Source organism: Gamsiella multidivaricata, assembly GCF_025024155.1.
Source record: "Gamsiella multidivaricata strain RSA 2152 chromosome Unknown BC939scaffold_8, whole genome shotgun sequence".
Lineage (NCBI taxonomy): Eukaryota > Fungi > Mortierellomycota > Mortierellomycetes > Mortierellales > Mortierellaceae > Gamsiella > Gamsiella multidivaricata.
Window position 1 is genome coordinate 211522 of NW_026251716.1, and position 18794 is coordinate 230315.

Here is an 18794-nt window from a genome sequence, read left to right on the forward strand (position 1 = left end):
AAGCGGGGTTTTGTGTTGATGCACTGTAGTGTGGTATCACATATCCAATCCAATCCAGTCCAACCCAATCCAATCCAATCGAATCGAATCGAATCGATTCCATGGGCTTGCTCTTTCACTCCTTCCTCCTTCCCGGTTCGCGCGAGGATAATGGTGACGGCGATGATGGGGACAAGTCTCGAGGCGAGGCGAGGCGAGGCGAGGCGGGTCGGGATGAGGAGGACGGACAGAAAGGAAGGAGGAAAGAAAGAGAGAGGGACAGTATGCAGGAAGGGTAAAGCGCATGCGTAGCAAGTAGACTCACAACCATCTCCCCCCTTCGCTTCGAATGAACGCATGAATGAATTGAAAGAATAGAGTAAGGGAGCCGTCTTCTGTTTCTTGTTTCCCTTTGAGCAAATAATGCACGCACACCTTGCAGTCTCTGCCCCCCGCACTCCTTCTCCCTCTCCCTCTCTCCCACACACTCCCTCTCGGTGATCTCTCGTCTGTTCTCTCTCTCACACCCACACCCACACCCACACTCTCTCTTTTGCAGTGCAGTTCATTCTTCTTTCTGTTATTGCCGTTGTTGCCGTTGTTGCCGTTACTGTTGTTGTTGTTGTTGTTGTTGTAGTTGCCGAATGCACAGGCTCGTGCACCTGTAACCACTCGCCCTTCTTCAGCCAACCATCCATCCATCCATCCATCCATCCATCCATCCATCCATCCACCGCTGCACACACATCCTCCGCTTCCATCCTTCCATCCTTCCATCCTTCCATCTCATCCCTTCCCTCCCCCTCCCCCTCCACACACAGAACTAACCATGAAGATCTTCTCAGAGAAACTAAAAACAAAGCGATCCTCACCCCTCAACCCAAACTCGTCTCTCTCCTCCTCATCCGCCGCCACCACTACCTCCCCGTCCACACTTTCACAAAAACATCAACAACCATCTCACATTCTGTCCAACGAGCCAGCCAACATCAGCACACCGACCATGACCCAGTCTCTGCTTCAGCAGGAATTAGAACCCACTGGTAAGGAGGACCAAACACCACACAAGCAGCACACCCGTTACTTTCAGAAAGAAAGAGGGTGAGGGTTACAGCGTTTATCCCTCCCGCACTAACGCCTCGAAGAACACCATATTTTCCCCCTGTCTAACCTATACAATTTATGGTCAATTACACACTATCCTATCCACGAGCACAGCAGAGGAAGAGGAAGAGGACGAGGAAAAGACAGAAGGGGAAGTCGAGCGCGAGAACCAAGACCAGGACCACGATCATGTTCAAGTTCAATTCCAAGTCCACGTCCAGGACAGGCCGTCGCTGACATTCTCGCCCGCAACCCCGTCACTAGAGGTCCCACAGGAGCACCAGCACCAGCACCAGCATCAACAGGAGCACCAGCACCAGCACCAGCATCAACAGGAGCACCAGCAGGATGGGGACGAAGGCCAGGACGAGGACCAGGACCAGGACGGAACGGAGACCAACAGCAGCAGCACTGCCCAGAACAGCTATACCAAAGACGCGAATTCCAATGCAGGCATGCGATTGCCAGAGCAGAGAGGAAGGTCCGGCTCCATGCATGCCTCCGTCAGTCATCCAACACGGGACAGGATTCTAATGCCAAACCGCTCATCCATCACCATCGGCATCGCCAACAGCCAAGGCATCGGCAGCAGCAGTCGAAACACAAGCAGCTCCAGTCTTTCGCGTCTGCACTCGCTCCACCAGGCGGAAGCTATGCACAGCTCCAGCAGCATCCACATCGGCAACACTTCTTCCTCTAATCTCAGTCGCGACTCGTCCCCGCGGCCTGGCCGGTTTCCCTCCCCTCCCACTGCAGCTGCAATCCCTACACGTCGCAAAAGCTCCTTCGACAACCTCGGCTCTGCATCTGGGACTTCCTCTGCAGCGTCATCGTTTGAGTCTGGCAGGATCTTGAGGAGGCCATCGGATCAGCTGGCTTCGGCCTATCAGCCAATGCATGGTCGTGCTTCGAGTCCCCATAACCATCACCACCATCATCATCATAGTGGCAGCATGGGATTGCTGGCGCAGACAACTGGGTCCACATCCTCTGGCGCAGAGTCCAGCGGCAGTAGTACAAAGTTCAAAAGCATTCCAATCCCTCAGCCCCTTCTCACCCGTCGCTCCAGTCGCTCGTCTCTTTCCTCCAATGACTCGGATGAGGTGTCGCATCAACATCAGCATCATTATCGTAGCATCAACAGCAACATGCCGGTACATGAATCCCCGCGGTCTGGACAATTTCATCATCCTAGGATAGGAAGCGCCAGTCGGAGACCATCGAATTTAGCAACGTCTGTGTCTAATAGCCTCAGTGATTGGGATCAAAGCTCCTTTATACCGAAAACATTGCCTGGAGGAGGAGGGGGCACAGGAGGAAATAGCACAGGAGGTTCAGGTTTAGGAGGCAGTGGAGCAGTCAATGCAGGTGGTAGTGGTGGCAAGTATCTCATTCGATCCAGAAGGACCTCGTGGATAGATGCAGGAGGCCACTCAGAATACGGGTCGACACCCTCGTCACCCAGACCCATTGGAAGAGTTCGGTCTAGGAGAGCATCGATCACGGATGAGCTATCGCTGGACGACTGGTCGCCGACTCGGAGTCAAGGCACGCCTTCCCTCAATACCTACTCGACATCAATACCGACAGGTTCCTTCTCACAATACATGGCACAAGAAAGGAGATCAAGGGCCGGATCACCAATGACAGGACAGAGCATTGCTTCGCTTATGGAAGTTGCCGCGCTCAACAACCCCTTTGAGAACATGAGGAGCCCTGGATCAAGCGACACCGTACGTGACAGGAATTCTGACAGGGGAAGGGATTCCCCATCCCCTTCAATCTCGCGGAGTTCCTCAGTGTCGGGACGATATCTTGTCAAGTCAAGAAAGGCTTCCTTCATTGACATGAACTCGGCAAACGATTTTGATCAATCATCACAGCAGCACCTCGGTACCACTCAGCATTCGCTCCTTGCCACAGGCATCAGGACGCCACTCCTCGCTCGCTCACCCAACATTTCACCAAAGGGGTCACCCAAAGGTTCACCAAAAATCATGCCCATGGTGAGATCCTCAGCCTCGAGCCCATTGGCCGGACCGGCTTTGTCCGGAGTAGTCATACCCGGTAGGCCATCCCCAGTCATGTCGTCTCCAAGCGTCAAAGTTGGACACAGTCGACAGGCGTCCATCACAGATGTAGATGCGCATGAACGGAGGCTTAGGCGCCAAGCAGGGAATCGTTTCCATTACGAGTCTGGATTTCGACCAGCAACGGATGTATCGTCAGACAAGGATAGTGTTGATGTCGACGTGGAAGCTCTCTCGTTGGACAGCCCAAAGTCAACGGGCTATATTGGCAGGTACCAGAATTCGAAAGGCTCTGCTCCGGGCCTCGATCAAGCTGCAGTTCAGTTTGCTGCTAGCCGTGATAGCGACAACAATGTCTCTGTCCCGGAGCTACCTCATTCCAACTATTTGGATTCTGTTGACTTTGTCAATGCATGTAAGTGTGTTGTACTAGCCAAAATTTAATGCTATAACGATTTGCCAACAATTGGGAGCTAATGATCTACCCGTGCTCTGTGGTCCAAATCCATAGTTAAGACTCATGGGCAACCCAAGATACCCGACCCAAACCAGGCGAAGCCCATCAGGAGACGATCTTTCGACTCTATTGATCCATCCATGCTCCATGCTGAGATTATTGCGCAGACTAGGAGAGCAAAACTGGAGAAATGGAGGCCCGATTTGTTTGAGGCGATCGCTGACTCCAGGTCTGAGTCAGCCTCGCCATCTCAAGGATCAGACAACGCAGGAAACTTAACGCCGGCATCTGATAAAATCATCTGGGTCGACTGGCTAGAAGAGTACCAGGCGGAAAAGCAGGCGCGTCTCATGCGCCTGAAGGACAAGTCGCTTTCGCCAGCACTTTCATTATCAGTCTCTCCCCCGTCGAGTGGTCAGGGTGTGCGAGGAGATGTTAGATCCATGTCCATCCTGTCTGGGACATCACCAGTGTCACCATCATCAGCAGGATCGCTCTCTCCAACAGCGCGTCGGTCGAAAGCACCTCATGGACTCCGGATAGATTCCCGATCACCTTCAGGAGTCTCTATATCCAGCCAGAAGAGCCAGCAATCTCTAAAAGGAGGGCTCGGTCCCAAGCTTGTAAACTGGTGGAAATCGGTGCGCAGAAAGTCCATGTCGCTGGTGCATCCGCGCAAGTCTATCGACTCACCGGCACTGCCAGGAGAGTCTAGCAAATCGAAGGCTCGTGATTCAACACCGTTGCCAGATATGGAACCAAAGCAAGGGCATGCTGAGCCTGCCAGCTCCTCTTCCAGCCCGCCACCACACCCACTCAAGGAATCGTTTGTTTCTCATTCGTTATTTGAGAAGCCAAGCAACTCGAAACCGGGACCGCTTGTCTTAACAACAGCCTTGAACCCGACAGAGACAAGTCCAACAAAATCTACCGCCACAAGGACATCGCCTCGCGAGAAGCCAGGACTCTCAATCCAAGTGAACATGTCTCCATCCCTCGTGAGACGTGGCTCTGTAATGGTACGGACATCATCTTTCTCTGCAGGGATCAATTCTGCCAATGCTCCCGAAGGCAGCCCCCAGCAAGCCGGACCGGAACGATCCAACAAAACGATCCGCAGTATGTTGGAGCAGTACAAGGCAGAATGCGATGAGGAGATGCGAAAAATTATCGACGGCCTTAATGAGTATGTGGAAAAGGGACTCAACTACGTGGAGGATCTCGACAACATGCCGGATTTTTCTGCTCAGCAGTTAGACCAAAATGAGGTCGAAGAGATCGAAGGCTGGATTGAGAACAGTCAGATGGAAATGGAAGAGGATGACGCTACCCAGGAACTCGATAACGATAGGGAATTCGACAGCGTCAACGATCAAGCTTTGTACGAGGACGACAAGACTCCTCGGACAGATTACACGAGTGAGCATCAGGAATTCAGCGAGGGGTATTTCCCAGAAGTATCGGACAGCGAGTCACCCATCGCAGAAGAGCGCAAGTTGCGGTCCATGCGCGATTCAGGAGAGTGGTCCCCATCGCCTTCTTGGAATGGTGGCAGCATACCTTTGCATCGCAAGATCGCGCGAGATGGCCGACAGCGATCACACTCGCGTGTCTCTTCTCTCTCACGCAGGCCCAACTCGAACGCCGGCTATTCGCCCAACACGCCTCTCAACGCCTCGCCCAGCGCCAATGTCACTCTTATTTCAGAGGATTCTTATCAGCCAACACCCTTCATTCTCACATTACAGGAGCTTATTTCGGTTGCACAACTCATGCTGGATACACCGCTGAAGACTATTTTGGACAACAAGGGTGCTTGCACCAATTTTGTGACAAAACTTCAGGTGATTGGCAAAGCGTGGGACTACAATCGCAATTGGCCTTGCAGGGCATGGTATGTGAAGGCACTTTTGGCCGTCGCTGGATTGGCCCGAGTGGTGCAATGGTGGGAGGCGGAGCGCAACCACTGGATGCAGAGCGCCAACATTTCTATCAAGACCAAAGATGCATCTCGTCCCACCAGCATTCATGTCAATAAGCAGGATCCAGTAATCCAATCAACTATTCAACCTGCAGATCAGAACAGCAATGCACAGAAACTTGGCAAGGATGTCTTCGCGGATGATGAGAAGTCTAGTGATCAGGACACACCGTTTTTGAGCCACCCTAAAGCTGTTGGCGCTGCGACGCAGGAAGATATGGCTAACACGTCTGCTGCGGACATGGATGTGGATACCACCAAGGATGAAGAAGATCTTGTCAGCATGGATGTCTTGGCCAGCCTTCTGGAAAAGGACACGGACGAACAAGTAAGGCTGACGAAGGAAGATATCTTACAGCTGAAGCGTGAGGCGGAGAGGGGCCAGAGTAAGAATGTCGTGATGGAACTCAGTCTTGATATGGACGATATCATGATCTTGTACCTCAGTCCAAGCTGGACAGAGCTTTTAGGGTAAGTGCGCAGTTTGAAAAACATGTCGCAACGCTTCAGTAATTATCGGTTGTAATCATCTGTTGGCTGACACTCAAGGAAACATTAAACATAGATCTGATTGGCAGGAGCTCATGGACACGCCTATCTGCACCTTTTTGACCGAGGACGAGGTCAATGTCTTTAGGGATGCGACACAACGACTCTTGGAGGATGATCAATCGACCTTGGAGCTGACATTCCATATCCTTTCAGAGTTCAGTCCTCCTTCATCTTTTGACGACACGAGTTCCAACCAGTCTGAGCACTTCACCTACATTCAAGGAGTCAACCACCTCGGGGAGACGGGCCACTTTCTCAAGATGATTGGACGAGGCATGCTCATCTATGACCGCACAACATGCGAGCCTGTTCGAACAATGTGGGCGATCCAGCCACACCTTAGTCCGGATGAAAACACGCTGTCCTCATCCGGTTCAGTTATGTCTGCTCTCTCTGAGAACTCTGAAGAGGACGCAGAGCAACGAAGCCATAACGAAGACGAGAGAGCGCAGGATCCAGACCAAATCAAGAGCCAAGATGAGATATACCAGCGAACGGCGGCAGAGAATGCGGCGCTTCATCAACAGCTGATACCGCTTCAGGAAATCCGATGCAACATCTGTGAGCGCATGATCATCTCGCTTTACTTCGAAAAGCACTCTGGCATCTGCTCTGAGTGGCATAAGATCGAGATGGAGCTTCAGCTTTGTAATGACCTCTTGCGTGAGCTCATCACTCATATCAGCACTTTGAAGGAGCCACTCACGGCTCATCCCTCGACATTAGAGGAGGGCGCTCCGATGATACAGGACCTGGATGCCCTCAACAATCTCCAGACCATCTGTCGGACAGCGTTAGCAATCTCGACTCCTGGACGCGACGCAGATCCCGACGATAAGTTATCAAGCAAGGAATCGATGACACGGGTTGCCATCCAATCGCCAGCATCAGAGTCACGCATGTCCGAAGTCTTTCGCTGGGAAGCTCCGGCGACGAGCGATATTTCCATTATGGCTGTGAGCGACAGGGTCGACGCTGCTATCCATCACAAGGCAGCGCTCGTGGCGGACATGAGGCAGATTGCAGAAGAGGATGAGCGCGAGCAAAGCCGGGGATACGGTCTGGAAGAGGAGTTTGCAGCTCAATGCACTGTCGAAGGCGTGACCGTCCCCCAGCTGGTGGAGCAGCAGGCCTCGCCCGTGGATGCTGCACCGCCGCCTTCGTCAGCAGATCTCTCTAGGACTGCATCAACATCTTCAGGTCTTGGAACAGGCGCCGCATCCGACTCTGCAGAGTCATCGACAACCGTTGTCAAGATGAGCAAGGTCGACAAGCTGCCTGCTGAGGCTAATCCGGTTCTTCAGGAGGACAAGATCGGCGAAAACAGTCAATTCACCAACGCTGGCCAGACTAGCCAGACGAACATGGGTAGCCAGGCGTCTCAGAGCAGCCAGGTATCCCAGGATAGCCAGGGCAGCCAGACGAGTTCAGCGTCGGTTGCTACGCGAAAACATCGTCCCTCGTTTGTCGATATCCACTCTGCCTCGTCCTTTTTCCCAGAAGCCCGTCTTTCGCCTCGGACTGCAGGTAGATTCCTCGCCCCCCATTCAGCTGACGGCTCACCCACAGACAACACATCGCCTTCGACTCTGATGAAATCGCCGCTCTCGCCTTCGTTTCCTCAGCCAACTCCTCTTACTCGCCCTACGCCACCCAGCATCAAGGACTTTGACTTCATCAAACCCATTTCCAAAGGAGCGTTTGGCTCGGTCTTTTTAGCGAAGAAGAGGGCGACTGGTGATTACTATGCGGTCAAGGTCCTCAAAAAGTCAGACATGGTGGCCAAGAACCAGGTGACCAATGTGAAGGCAGAGCGCTTAATTCTGATGAACCAGACCGATTCGCCCTTTGTGGTCAATCTGTACTTTTCATTCCAAAGCAAGGATTATTTGTATTTGGTTATGGAGTATCTCAATGGAGGCGACTGCATGGCACTCATCAAGGCTATTGTGCGCCTACCTGAAGATTGGGCGAGGAATTATTTGGCGGAGGTCGTTCTTGGACTGGAGTATCTTCATAATGCAGGCATCGTTCATCGGTAAGTTCGCTGCCATATGGCACATGTGGTTCAGAAAGGTGATAGACACTAACTAATCTTTCTTTTCATTTACTGTTTGCTCACTCCTATAGCGATTTGAAGCCGGACAATCTTTTGATTGATCAGAATGGGCATTTGAAGCTCACAGATTTTGGTCTTTCACGAGTCGGTTTCTTGGGACGCCAGGCACAGACCGATAGGAGGTCCAAGGCCCCCATGCCCTCTCCCTATCCAGAGTCGAGACCCATGTCACCATATCTCTTTTCAAACGCAGTGGATTCCAGTCATGAGTCGACTATCCCGATGATTCCGACACCCAAGCTGGGGCCTTCTAACCCATCCTATTTTAGCTGGAGCGAAAGAAGCCGACGGTCATCGAATGCCAGTATGACTTCTATAGATGGGCGGTCCCCTGTAGTTGGAATGCCAGCAGCAGAAATGCCAAAGTTACCCGCAGCTGCTGTGTTGGCTTCTTCGTCCTCCAATGCGGCCTTTCCACTTTCAGAAAGCAGCGTCAAGTCCTCAAGCTCGTATCTTTCAGGGGCACTCCTTCCTCTTAATTCGATGTCGCCCAAGGTTTCGCATGGTAATTCGCCACTGATGCCTCCGTCTTTCTTACTGAATGACTTGAAGGAGGAAGCGCCAGAGAAGTGCGTCGGAACACCGGATTATCTTGCGCCAGAGTGTGTCCTTGGCATGAGTCAGGATGCCATGGTCGATTGGGTATGTCTTCATTTCTTTTTACCTGAATTCAGTTGCGTTGCCTACGCTATCTATAGGAATTGTCCCTGACGCTTGGTCTTTTTTTTGTGCCATATCTGTAGTGGGCCCTAGGTGTAATTTGCTACGAGTTTCTCTACGGATGCCCGCCTTTCCATGGAGAGACGCCCGAACAGGTGTTCGAAAACATTCTTTCTAGAGACATCGATTGGCACGAGTCGGAGCTAGAGATTTCACCGGAGGCTCGCGACTTTATGGAGCGATTGTTGTGCAGCGCTCCGGAACAGCGTCTTGGATTCAACGGTGCTGAAGAGGTCAAGAATCATCCCTTCTTCAAGGAGATCAACTGGGATACCTTACTCTCAGAGAGACCAGCGTTCGTGCCCGCGCCAGCAGACATTGAAGACACAGACTACTTCGACGTGAGGGGCGCAAAGATGGGCTCATTCAAGGAGGATATTCCCGAACTGAAGGACGTCCAAGCCATTGCCAATGCTCTCGCGAAGCGCAATAGCCTTGCACCAACACAGCCAGCGAGCCCAGCTATCTCAGAGGGCTCGATATCGACGCCTCCTGCTTTGTCATTGGATAGCAACCAGTTGGATACGTCAGTGACACCTCGTGCCCGAACCCCAACGCATCAAGAAGACGAGGCCACCTCTAGCCCGCCTGAGTCAGCCAAGGATGAGCCAGGGGCCGACTTCGGTACATTTGCATTCATCAACCTTCCTGTTCTCGAAAAGGCGAATAACGATGTGATTCGAAAGTTAAAGGGCGACAGTGCGATGGCTTCCAATGGTGGCAGCAGTCTGTCTTCATCTGTCTCTGAGCTCTCGGCAGAGACTCCAGGAACACCAGGCTCGACTGGCTATGTGAGCAGCGCAAGCATCACGAAGAGTAAACATCGGTCCATGAATTCTATGAATGCGTTGACCAATACTCCGCCATTACGATTTGAGGGTAAGAACTATTTTTCGTATTCGCCCAAGAGCTCGCCTTCTTCAAGCGGATCGGCCGGCACTAGCGGCAGCCAGCAGCAAGGAGGAGGTGGAAGCACGCCTCAGGAAGGCAGTGAACATCACCCTCAGAGGTCAGCATCTGTTCCGGTCGCATTTGGCGAGGACTATAAGGAGAGGATCTCACCTCTGGATCTCTCACAAGCATCGCGACGATCGTCGATGCCTTTGCGCCCACGGACCCAAAGCGCTGGAGGCGCAGATATCCATCCATTTGTTATACCCGACTCGGCGTCTCCTATTTCACCTATGGGGCCTGGCAAGAATCTGCCTTTGGCCCATCATACGCGTGATCGTAGAAGCGGCAGCACAGGCAGTGGATCAGGACTACGCTCAAGTCGACACTCCCTTAAGGCAGCGGCGACATTGCGGTCGACGACTAAGGGAGTTGTCCGCAAGGCAAACAGGACGCGAGATTGTCTGGTCGTGGATGATAACCCGATCAGTGCCAAGATTCTGGAGACGATTTTGACACGCCTCAACTGCCGGTGTGTTGTGATGCGAAACGGAGCGGAGGCGATTCGATGCGCTATGGGAAGCGTCAAATTCGACATTATCTTTATGGACATCCGCATGCCTATCAGTAAGTAATGTTGGTTTTTTCAAAGCAGCCTTTTGTTGATTCATTTAGTTCAGTAGTAACATTTTTTTATTTTGTCGTTGTAGTTGATGGTGAGACCGCGACGAGGATGATCAAGTCAACGCAGAACACGAACTCATTGACGCCGATTGTTGCAGTCACTGCGTTCCCAGATTTGGCAGCACAGATCTTTGATTACATGATGGTGAAGCCAGTGACGCGCGAGGAGATTGAGAAGCGACTGCAGTTCTTTTGCCCGATCCAGTCAAATGTGAGTGAGACACCGACGCCGGGACGAGAGAATGCACCGACCACAGGGCAGTGGGTTGGAGATGGGTTGATGAAAGCCAGGTCTGGGTCGGTGTCGTCTACAGCAACATCGATGTCGACGCGACCGGCGGCAGTGGTGGCGATGGATCGAGAGCGGGGGAGAGATAGAGATTCGAAGGAAAAGGAGGAGTTAGAGCGCCAAGGTGGAAGTGGACTGGCGGTGATGGAGGGACAGAGTCAAGAACGATGCTCTTCTGGTAGCTTGACGCGGCCTGTGCAGATCACGGAAAAGGAAGAAGGAGAGGAGGCAGCAGCAGTCTAGATGCGAAAGAAAGTAAGGCAGAGCGACACATTCATGACACGACATATAAAGAGCACAAGTTTTGCAGAGGATGTATATACGAAGCGGTATGTAAAGATTACCAGTTTTGCAAAGGATTGAAGGCCTGTTTGATTAGATGTTTTCTCGCAAAGAGAGCAGGATACTTCTGTGGATGTTGCTTTGACATCAAAAGGGATGGGTGAAAATGAGTGTGTTAGATGCAGTTGTTCGAGCTAAGGAATGCAATGCAATGCAATGCAGTCCATAGACTATGTAGTCTATGTATGCACATAGACCGCATGGGTGTGACATCTTGATTTTAGGTTTCTTTGTAGTCCCACTGTTACGCGCCTGGCCCTCCCGCGCGGTCCTCTGCCCTCCTCAGTCCCTGAACCTTTTTCCCGCTCGTTTTTTTGACGTCTTCCCGTCGTGTTCTTCCTGTCTTTTTTGTCTTTTTTCCTTCATCACCTCATCCGTCCACAAGCAACCCACTCCCCTCTGATTCATTCCAAAAGACGAGTCTGTCTCACTGCTGATCATGGCCACAAGCGGGATGGAGGATCAGTGTAACGGTCATCCCAACGGTCATCCCAACGGTCATCCCAACAACCACATGCGGAGTACCAGTACCAGTGCCAACAGCACGACTACAACCACCGTCAAAGACGCCCACGGACTGAAGGCACAACCAAAATCCGTTCAGTTCCAAAATCCGCCCTCGACGACTACCTTCTACACCACTACATACAAGTCGACTTATACCTCATCAACATGCTGGAAGAGCTCCCCGACATCGACATCATGGACACCCACTGAAGTTATTGTCCACAGCACAGTGCTGGTCTTGATTCTGCTCCATATCTTGGTGGCGCCTTTTACAAAGGTCGAGGAGAGTTTTAACCTGCAGGCAGCACACGATATCCTCTCATTTGGAGTCTCAAGCGAAAATATCAAGCAGGTAGGCAATGGTCAATTGGAAACACCAGCTATCTGCCCATCTTTGTGTGCGCAATCAATTATGGACGGAGCATGCCATTTTATCTTTTTGTTTTGTCTGTCCGTCTCTTATATATATATGTACGTATACATTTGTTTGTTCAGTATGATCACCTAGAATTCCCTGGAGTGGTTCCCAGGACATTTGTGGGACCTTTATTGCTGGCAGCCGGAAGTTGGCCCATCATGGCAATCGCGCGTCTTCTCGGACTGGGATCAGAGCTTCCCAAGGGACTTCTCGGCCAGATCATTGGTAAGTGCTTTATTTTGACTAATCTGTTGGAATTTTTAAAGATGCAGGCGATCTGCGGAGTGAGTAATTGCTTACGTTTTTTTTTTTTTTTGTATAACAATTCAAGTCCGCACTGTGCTGGGGGTGTTCACATTCCTGGGATGGCATCAGATGAGCCGCGGGGTCCGACACCAGTTTGGAAGGACGACTGGTCTCTTGTTTATGATCGTCTCGGGTGTGCAGTTCCACTGGCTGTTCTATGCTGGTAGAACCTTGCCCAATACGTTTGCACTGATTCTTGGTAAGTGCTAGGGTTATCCGGATGCCTTTTGTCTTACAAAAAAAAAAAAAAAAAAAAAAAAAAGCATTGGTGACGGTCGCGTCCCCTCACATCTTCCTTTCATTATGGAGTATATAGTGAATGTGGCATATTCGTACTGGATGCAGGCCTCGTCTCAGACCTCGCGCTTCGTCACTGCACAACGGTTGTTACGGATGATCGACTGTCTTGTCTTGAGCACCGTTCTATTCCGCTCCGAGATTTTGCTCCTCATGGGGCCTATCATCCTCCTGGAGCTGGCCATGACGCGCATCCGATTATGGGAGACAGTGCTGGAGGGCATCAAGGCCGGTGTTGTCAGTCTGGCCATTGCCGTTGCCATCGACTCTTGGTTCTGGAAGCAATGGATGTGGGCTGAGGGAGCCGTCTTCTGGTTCAATGCTGTGGAGGGCAAGTCGGTGGCGTGGGGCGTTTCCCCCTGGTATACGTATTTCACGACATTGTTGCCAAAGATTTCGGGATTGGCGCTGCCGTTGGCATTGGGAGCGGTAGTGATTGAGCCGAGGTTCCGAAGATATATGTTACCGGCGGGAATCTTTGTAGGACTGTATTCGTTCTTGGGGCATAAGGAATGGCGATTCGTGATATATGTCGTGCCGATCCTGAACTTGGGTGCTGCCGTTACACTTTCGTGGATGTAAGTTTACTTTTGACTGTTTGATGGCGTAAGTGACTCGAACTCTATTCAGAATGCCAACATCGTTTTATATATACGCATGTATATCTGTCGATTTAGTGTCAAGCGCAAGACACTGGCGTATCGATTGTTGACGGTCGTTCTGTTCGGAGCACTTGGATTGAGTTTCCTGTCGAGTGTGGCGCAGTCGCTAATTTCGAGCCTTAATTACCCTGGTGGACAGGCCTTGCAGCGTCTCCATGAGCTGGAGCTGCCTCATTTTCATGCAGGTATGTGTAAAAGGAATACGTTTTAGCGACCTTGGGGGATTAAGAAGGCAACAGCAAGCTAACGAAAAAATAATAATACAAAATCGACTCATGTCATCCCCAAGTAGCGACCGTTCACATTGATGGAGCAGCTGCCGAGACTGGATGCAGTCGTTTTGGAGAAATCGGAGCTATGGCTACACCGGAACGTCGTTATCCATGGACATATTCCAAGGATGAATCGCATAAGAAACGAAAGGACTATGTACAGTACACGCATTTGCTGACAGCGACACCGGAGTTGCATAGGCACGATTTTGAGATTCTGGAGCAGGTGGATGGATATGCGGGCATGCAGCGTGTGCCATTGTCACAGATCCGAGAGACGTGTCCGAGGGCTGTGGAGAGGTTTTCGGAAAGATTGAGGAAGGCTTCGTTTGTGGACGCGGTGACAAAGAAGGAATTGGGAAAGGTTTGGGCAGGGTGCAGTCCGTTGCAGGTTAGGATGGAGGGTCGAATATGGATTATGCGAAGATTTGGTGCTGCGGGCCCTGATGGGATGAAATGGACGTAAAAGAATAGAGTGCATTTTTTTTTTAATATTTAAATAAATTGATTAATATTGTTCTGCAAGGATTCAATTGCTTGACGAAGATGCACACAAGATGGATGTCAACTTGGCCCATGCTTGATGAGCCATTATAGCGCACATATGCTACCAGAAGACCTAAGGCGAGCATGGATGGACAAAAAAGAAAAAAGAAAAAGAAAAAGGCGTGCTTTGTTTTCCATGCTTACGTTGGACTTTGCGCTTGTAGCCGAGTGCGCGAATCTCAGGTAGGCAGGTACGGCCCAAGACTAGAAATGTGTGGTCGACACCAGTCCGGGTATATTTGTTGCTACACGGTGCTAAACTTTTTAATTTATTGTTTTTCACGCGACTAATGATGGAAACAGTTTTGTGTGTTTTTCAGACGCGAGAACGTACGTATTATACAATGCACACATCAAACTGACACACCCGAGTTCACACCGCCAGATTGTCATAGATGTAGAATATTACCATCGGTGTAGGGTGCTGGCGATGCGGCAACAAGGCCTGCCACTGTGGCTAGTCCATATTTCGCATTTTCTGGGGACGCGTTTTGTGGATATGGTCCGCATAGCAATTCCCACATTCTCCTCTTTGAGCAGGCAATGCAATGTGGAGAACACGCATGCTTTTCCCAGCATTCCTGTACAAAGCGACCTTCATTGCACGTCCTGTTACGTGAGATACAGTTATACAATGGTTAGATCGTAGACAATAAATGTGCCTCCAAAAAAAAAAAAAAAAAAAAAAAAAAAAAAAAAAAAAAAAAAAGTAGAGAGATATATCGACGCGGCTGAAAGAAGAGCACAAGCGATACCTGCGCTTGGCCCAATGATGGTCGCCTCGACAGCCAAACCCACAGCCTCTTTGGGAGTGCAGTGCTTGGGCCACAAATTTAGGCTGTAAACAAAAGAGAGCTCCAATTACATCGAGCATCAAATGCATGGGCCACGTACGCGTGGAGCACACAGGCAGTCAAGGTTTGGACCACCCTGGTCAGGCAATACCGACCGGAAGGGCCAAAGACGGTGATGGGTCTCATTCCTTGCTCTCCACAGGACACCTTGGTCTGTGTTAGCATGGAGAGCGGCAGGGCTGCTGTTGCTCATTGTCACCTGCCGCGATCCTCATTGCTGATGACTCTAATCCTGGGATCGGGTGGTTTTTTTTTGCGGTTACACTAGGCTGCGCTGCAGAAGAGGCAGCAGAGTGTCAACGGTGCGGCTTTATTAGCTCCCCATGGGTGCTGTTACTTGTAGCATTCTTTCTGGGGCATTTGCTGATGTGCGTTACAAGGCTTGTACCAGTTTGCCACCTGCTGGTTGCTGCACTAGGTGATATTCCTTTATTTGATCCAGGCACAGGAGCATTAAACTATGGATCGTACATCAGCTATTGAAGGATCCATTCAACAAGGAATGTTTCGAACTGGATAGTTTGGTCCGAGCAGATCAGGGTCGCTTTAGTATGTCTTTACCGACCACTGCCTACAAGCGTGCTGCTATGAAAGAGTACCATTGTCTCCACTGTGCGTGTCTACGTCCTTTCTCTCGCTCTTCTTCCTTGCTGTTACCATTCCTTATTCTTGTCTCGTTTTGGGAGCAGCATCGTCCACTAGCGTTGCTGCGATCGATGCTGGGTGTGTCTCTGGATGCATCTCCGCAGGGGTATCTGCGCGAGTGCCTGTTCTGGAGGGTGGATTTCATTATGTGGATGGACTGGCCGCAATGCACTCGTCCGTAAATGGCTCTAGCTGATGGTGGCGCTGATGGTGGCGCTGACTGCATATAAACCGGCGGCTGTACCTCACTCTTTTCTTTTCTTTTCTCTTCTTTTCTCCAGGTCACTGCTTCACGTCAAGGTAAGTACTAACATCCAGCTCCACTCTCTCCACTCCTCTCTTCACACCTCCACCATATATGCTCCCACTCTTTGCACCTGCACTTTTCGAGCCTCCACTCTTCCACTCTTTGCACCTGCACTCTCCGCGTCTTCACTCTTTGCACCTGCACTCTGATATCGCCGCTCACCTCTCCACTGTCCTCTCTCTCTTTGTGTGCTGTTCGGTCTCGTTCCTCTCTCTTATATCCTCTCTCTCTATCTCTGTCGCTCTCCCTTCCCTTCTTCCCACCTTTCGCAGAGCTTTCTTGGACTTTGTACACCGCAGAGTCAGCCGTACAAGCACACTTGCGGGGTTCCCTGTTTTTTTTGTTTTGTTCGTTTTTTTTTTTTCCCCGTATTTTTTTTTCCGTATTCTTTTCTAGTTTTTTTTGTTCATCACCGGGACGAAGAACACGAAAAAGCTACGAAAATGAAATCGAAAAACAAAAATTCAAGGATGAACAGCCCCATTTCTGAGGCCTAAGGTCAGTAGTGGTTGGCAAAGAGCGGGCCCCCCTCTTTTGCGATTTCTTTGTGCAGCAGTTCCCCTCTGAATAACACTGAGTCTTGCACATTCTGCTCTGCGCTTGACGAGGCGGTTTCTTGTTGCCAAAGACACCCTGTTAGCTCTAGTGCCAATGATGACCAGGGCCTTATTCTGCGTGATTGGGGGTTACACATGGGTTCGAGGGCTAATAAAAAAGATTGGTCAACGGGGGTGCATGGGTTGCTGCGTGAGATCTACTCTTTTTCCCACATTCGTGGTTTTTTGGGGCACCATGGCTTGCAACCTGCTCGAGGTGTGCCCTGCACGGCCTTGCTCTTCTGAGTAAGACTGACCGATGGCAGGCCGGCTTTCTTCTTTTCCTCTTTTTCCTTTTCTTTTTTTTCTTTTTCTTTCGCTCTCTTTTTTTTTTCTTCTTTTCCTTCTGCCTAAAAGACCAGAGAAGTAAAATAAAGAGTGAAATAAAATAAAACAAAATAAAATATAACAAAATACAATAGAATAAAGTGAAGCAAAATAAATAAAGTAAAATGAAGCAGAATAAGACGAAGCGGAATGAAACGAACTAAAATAAAAGAAGCAATATGAAATGGATTTCAGGAACAGCCATTGTCTTCTCTGATGACTGCCTTGTACGATCGATAACATACTCGCTTTGTACTATATGTGTTGCCAGCGATGTAACTGGGGAATAGGATGCAGCTCTTTTTGAAGATACTTGATGCACTTGCACGAGTAGCAACAGCAGTATCAGCAGCAGCAGCAGTAGTAGTAGCAGTAGCGGCAGCAGTACATCGAAGTGTCCGCACTGGTCTCCGTCCAAGCTGGCTATCGGTTTTTTTTCCTTCTTGGCGACAAGTGAGACACTCTGATGACCGGCTGCAGACGTCTTGCGGTGTCACGCGAGTTCATGCAAGGGATACGCATAACGGTACGTCAATACATGGACGTTGCACAGAAGTGCCGCAGTTCACTGCTGTGATGTATGTCTAGCTGGCGGTGGTATCTATAGCAGGCCAGTGAGCTGGATATCGGTCTGGAAGAGGATGCACACAGCGATGATTGCATAGGAATTGATAGTTTGGTCCAGGCACAACCCTGGCGTCATTAGGGACCACTACGCACGTGCATAATGGAGCGAAGAGGCAGCCTTACTAGTTTATGTCTCGTATGGTCATCGACAGCATTGGTCGTTCCATCTTTTTTTCTGACCAGTTGGTTCATTTAGTGGTAGTCTCATGCTTGCTTCCTTGCTTGTCGTGGCCAATTAACAGCATACCGATGCTTTTCCCGTCGAAGAAGCATCAACCTTGTTCGATAAGCCTTGTTCAGCTCGTAGGAGCAGCATTCGGAGCGCAACTAGTGTTCAGACACGGTACCGACCTCAATCGCTTCAGCACCTCCATGGAGTGTTCCTAGAATCGATGTGCCCCAGAACACCACTATCATGTCGGAGGAGCAAACAAGGCAAGGCGCACTGGGATATTATTTCCGCCCTTTGTTTATTAAGTTGGGATGCAAGCAGCTGGTTGTAAAGACAGCAGTGAAATTAGCAGCTGAGCTGTCTGGGAGCCAACTCAAGGTGTACGGATCAAACTATATGGCCTGTGGCTGTAATACAAGGCGAAGGCAGATACATGCGGACGAGATTTATATTTCCAACAATGCGTAGAGACGTTCTATTGCACCAACGCTGATGTGTCGCATTGGTGTCCACGATATCTCGAGAGATATTTGATGAGTATCCTGCCTTGCAACATTTAGTTCCAGGTCAGGTCACCGAATGCACTATTGCGCGATTCGTCGGAGTTAGTGATGCTGTTAGAAACCTATACTGTGGAGCATTTGATATTACGAACACCGTAACACGAAATATCAGCGGTACCTATTGTTCTTATTCTGAGCAGGAGGGTTCGTTGCTGGGGATTGCGCTGCGCCCGCGATCATATTGAAGAAATCACCGCCCTGAGGAACCGCGTTATTGTTTGCCCCGGCCGGTCTATTGGATCCACTGTTGGTCTGGACACCACCAAATTCAGTGTTTGATCCCATACCAAAAGAGCCAAATGATGAAGATGTGGAAGGAACCGATGCCTGTTGCATAGCACCAAAGCCATCGTTGTCACTCCACAGGTTCGGTTGCTGTTGCTGCGGTTGCGATTGTAGTCCAAAGCCAAAAGTGTTCATGTTCTGCTGCTGACTAAATTGGGCTGTCTGTTGCTGCTGTTGCTGATGCTGCTGTTGTTGCTGCTGTTGCTGATGCTGCTGTTGTTGCTGCTGTTGCTGTTGCTGCGGTATGCTAGTAGCGTACCCC

General features: G+C 50.4%; 4 protein-coding genes across 4 annotated transcripts; 3 read left to right on the forward strand and 1 right to left on the reverse strand.

Annotated features, from left to right (window-relative positions):
• The first annotated feature begins 1405 nt into the window (after nucleotides 1–1405).
• On the forward strand, nucleotides 1406–11282 carry BC939DRAFT_407070 (uncharacterized protein). Its single transcript, XM_051552862.1, has 6 exons — nucleotides 1406–3528; nucleotides 3625–6022; nucleotides 6117–8141; nucleotides 8234–8864; nucleotides 8966–10460; nucleotides 10544–11282. Exons 1-6 carry the CDS (start codon nucleotides 1539–1541, stop codon nucleotides 11047–11049), a joined length of 9045 nt encoding a protein of 3014 aa, XP_051416022.1. The 5' UTR covers nucleotides 1406–1538; the 3' UTR covers nucleotides 11050–11282.
• Nucleotides 11283–11354: 72 nt separating this feature from the next.
• BC939DRAFT_439974 (Alg9-like mannosyltransferase family-domain-containing protein) lies at nucleotides 11355–14089 on the forward strand. The gene is given in 7 exon segments (XM_051554020.1): nucleotides 11355–11617; nucleotides 11630–12007; nucleotides 12151–12298; nucleotides 12405–12578; nucleotides 12696–13254; nucleotides 13354–13523; nucleotides 13628–14089. The coding sequence occupies 7 exon segments, from the start codon at nucleotides 11588–11590 to the stop codon at nucleotides 14074–14076; spliced, it is 1908 nt and encodes a 635-aa protein (XP_051416023.1). The 5' UTR covers nucleotides 11355–11587; the 3' UTR covers nucleotides 14077–14089.
• A 50-nt stretch (nucleotides 14090–14139) lies between these two features.
• On the reverse strand, nucleotides 14140–15175 carry BC939DRAFT_473805 (uncharacterized protein; the record flags this gene model as incomplete). Its single annotated transcript, XM_051558375.1, has 5 exons — nucleotides 14140–14189; nucleotides 14301–14360; nucleotides 14566–14634; nucleotides 14912–14994; nucleotides 15051–15175. 5 exons carry the CDS (start codon nucleotides 15173–15175, stop codon nucleotides 14140–14142), a joined length of 387 nt encoding a protein of 128 aa, XP_051416024.1.
• Nucleotides 15176–15962: 787 nt separating this feature from the next.
• Nucleotides 15963–16513, forward strand: BC939DRAFT_303455 (uncharacterized protein). Its single transcript, XM_051551399.1, has one exon. It carries the CDS (start codon nucleotides 16014–16016, stop codon nucleotides 16356–16358), a length of 345 nt encoding a protein of 114 aa, XP_051416025.1. The 5' UTR covers nucleotides 15963–16013; the 3' UTR covers nucleotides 16359–16513.
• The last annotated feature ends 2281 nt before the right edge of the window (nucleotides 16514–18794 follow it).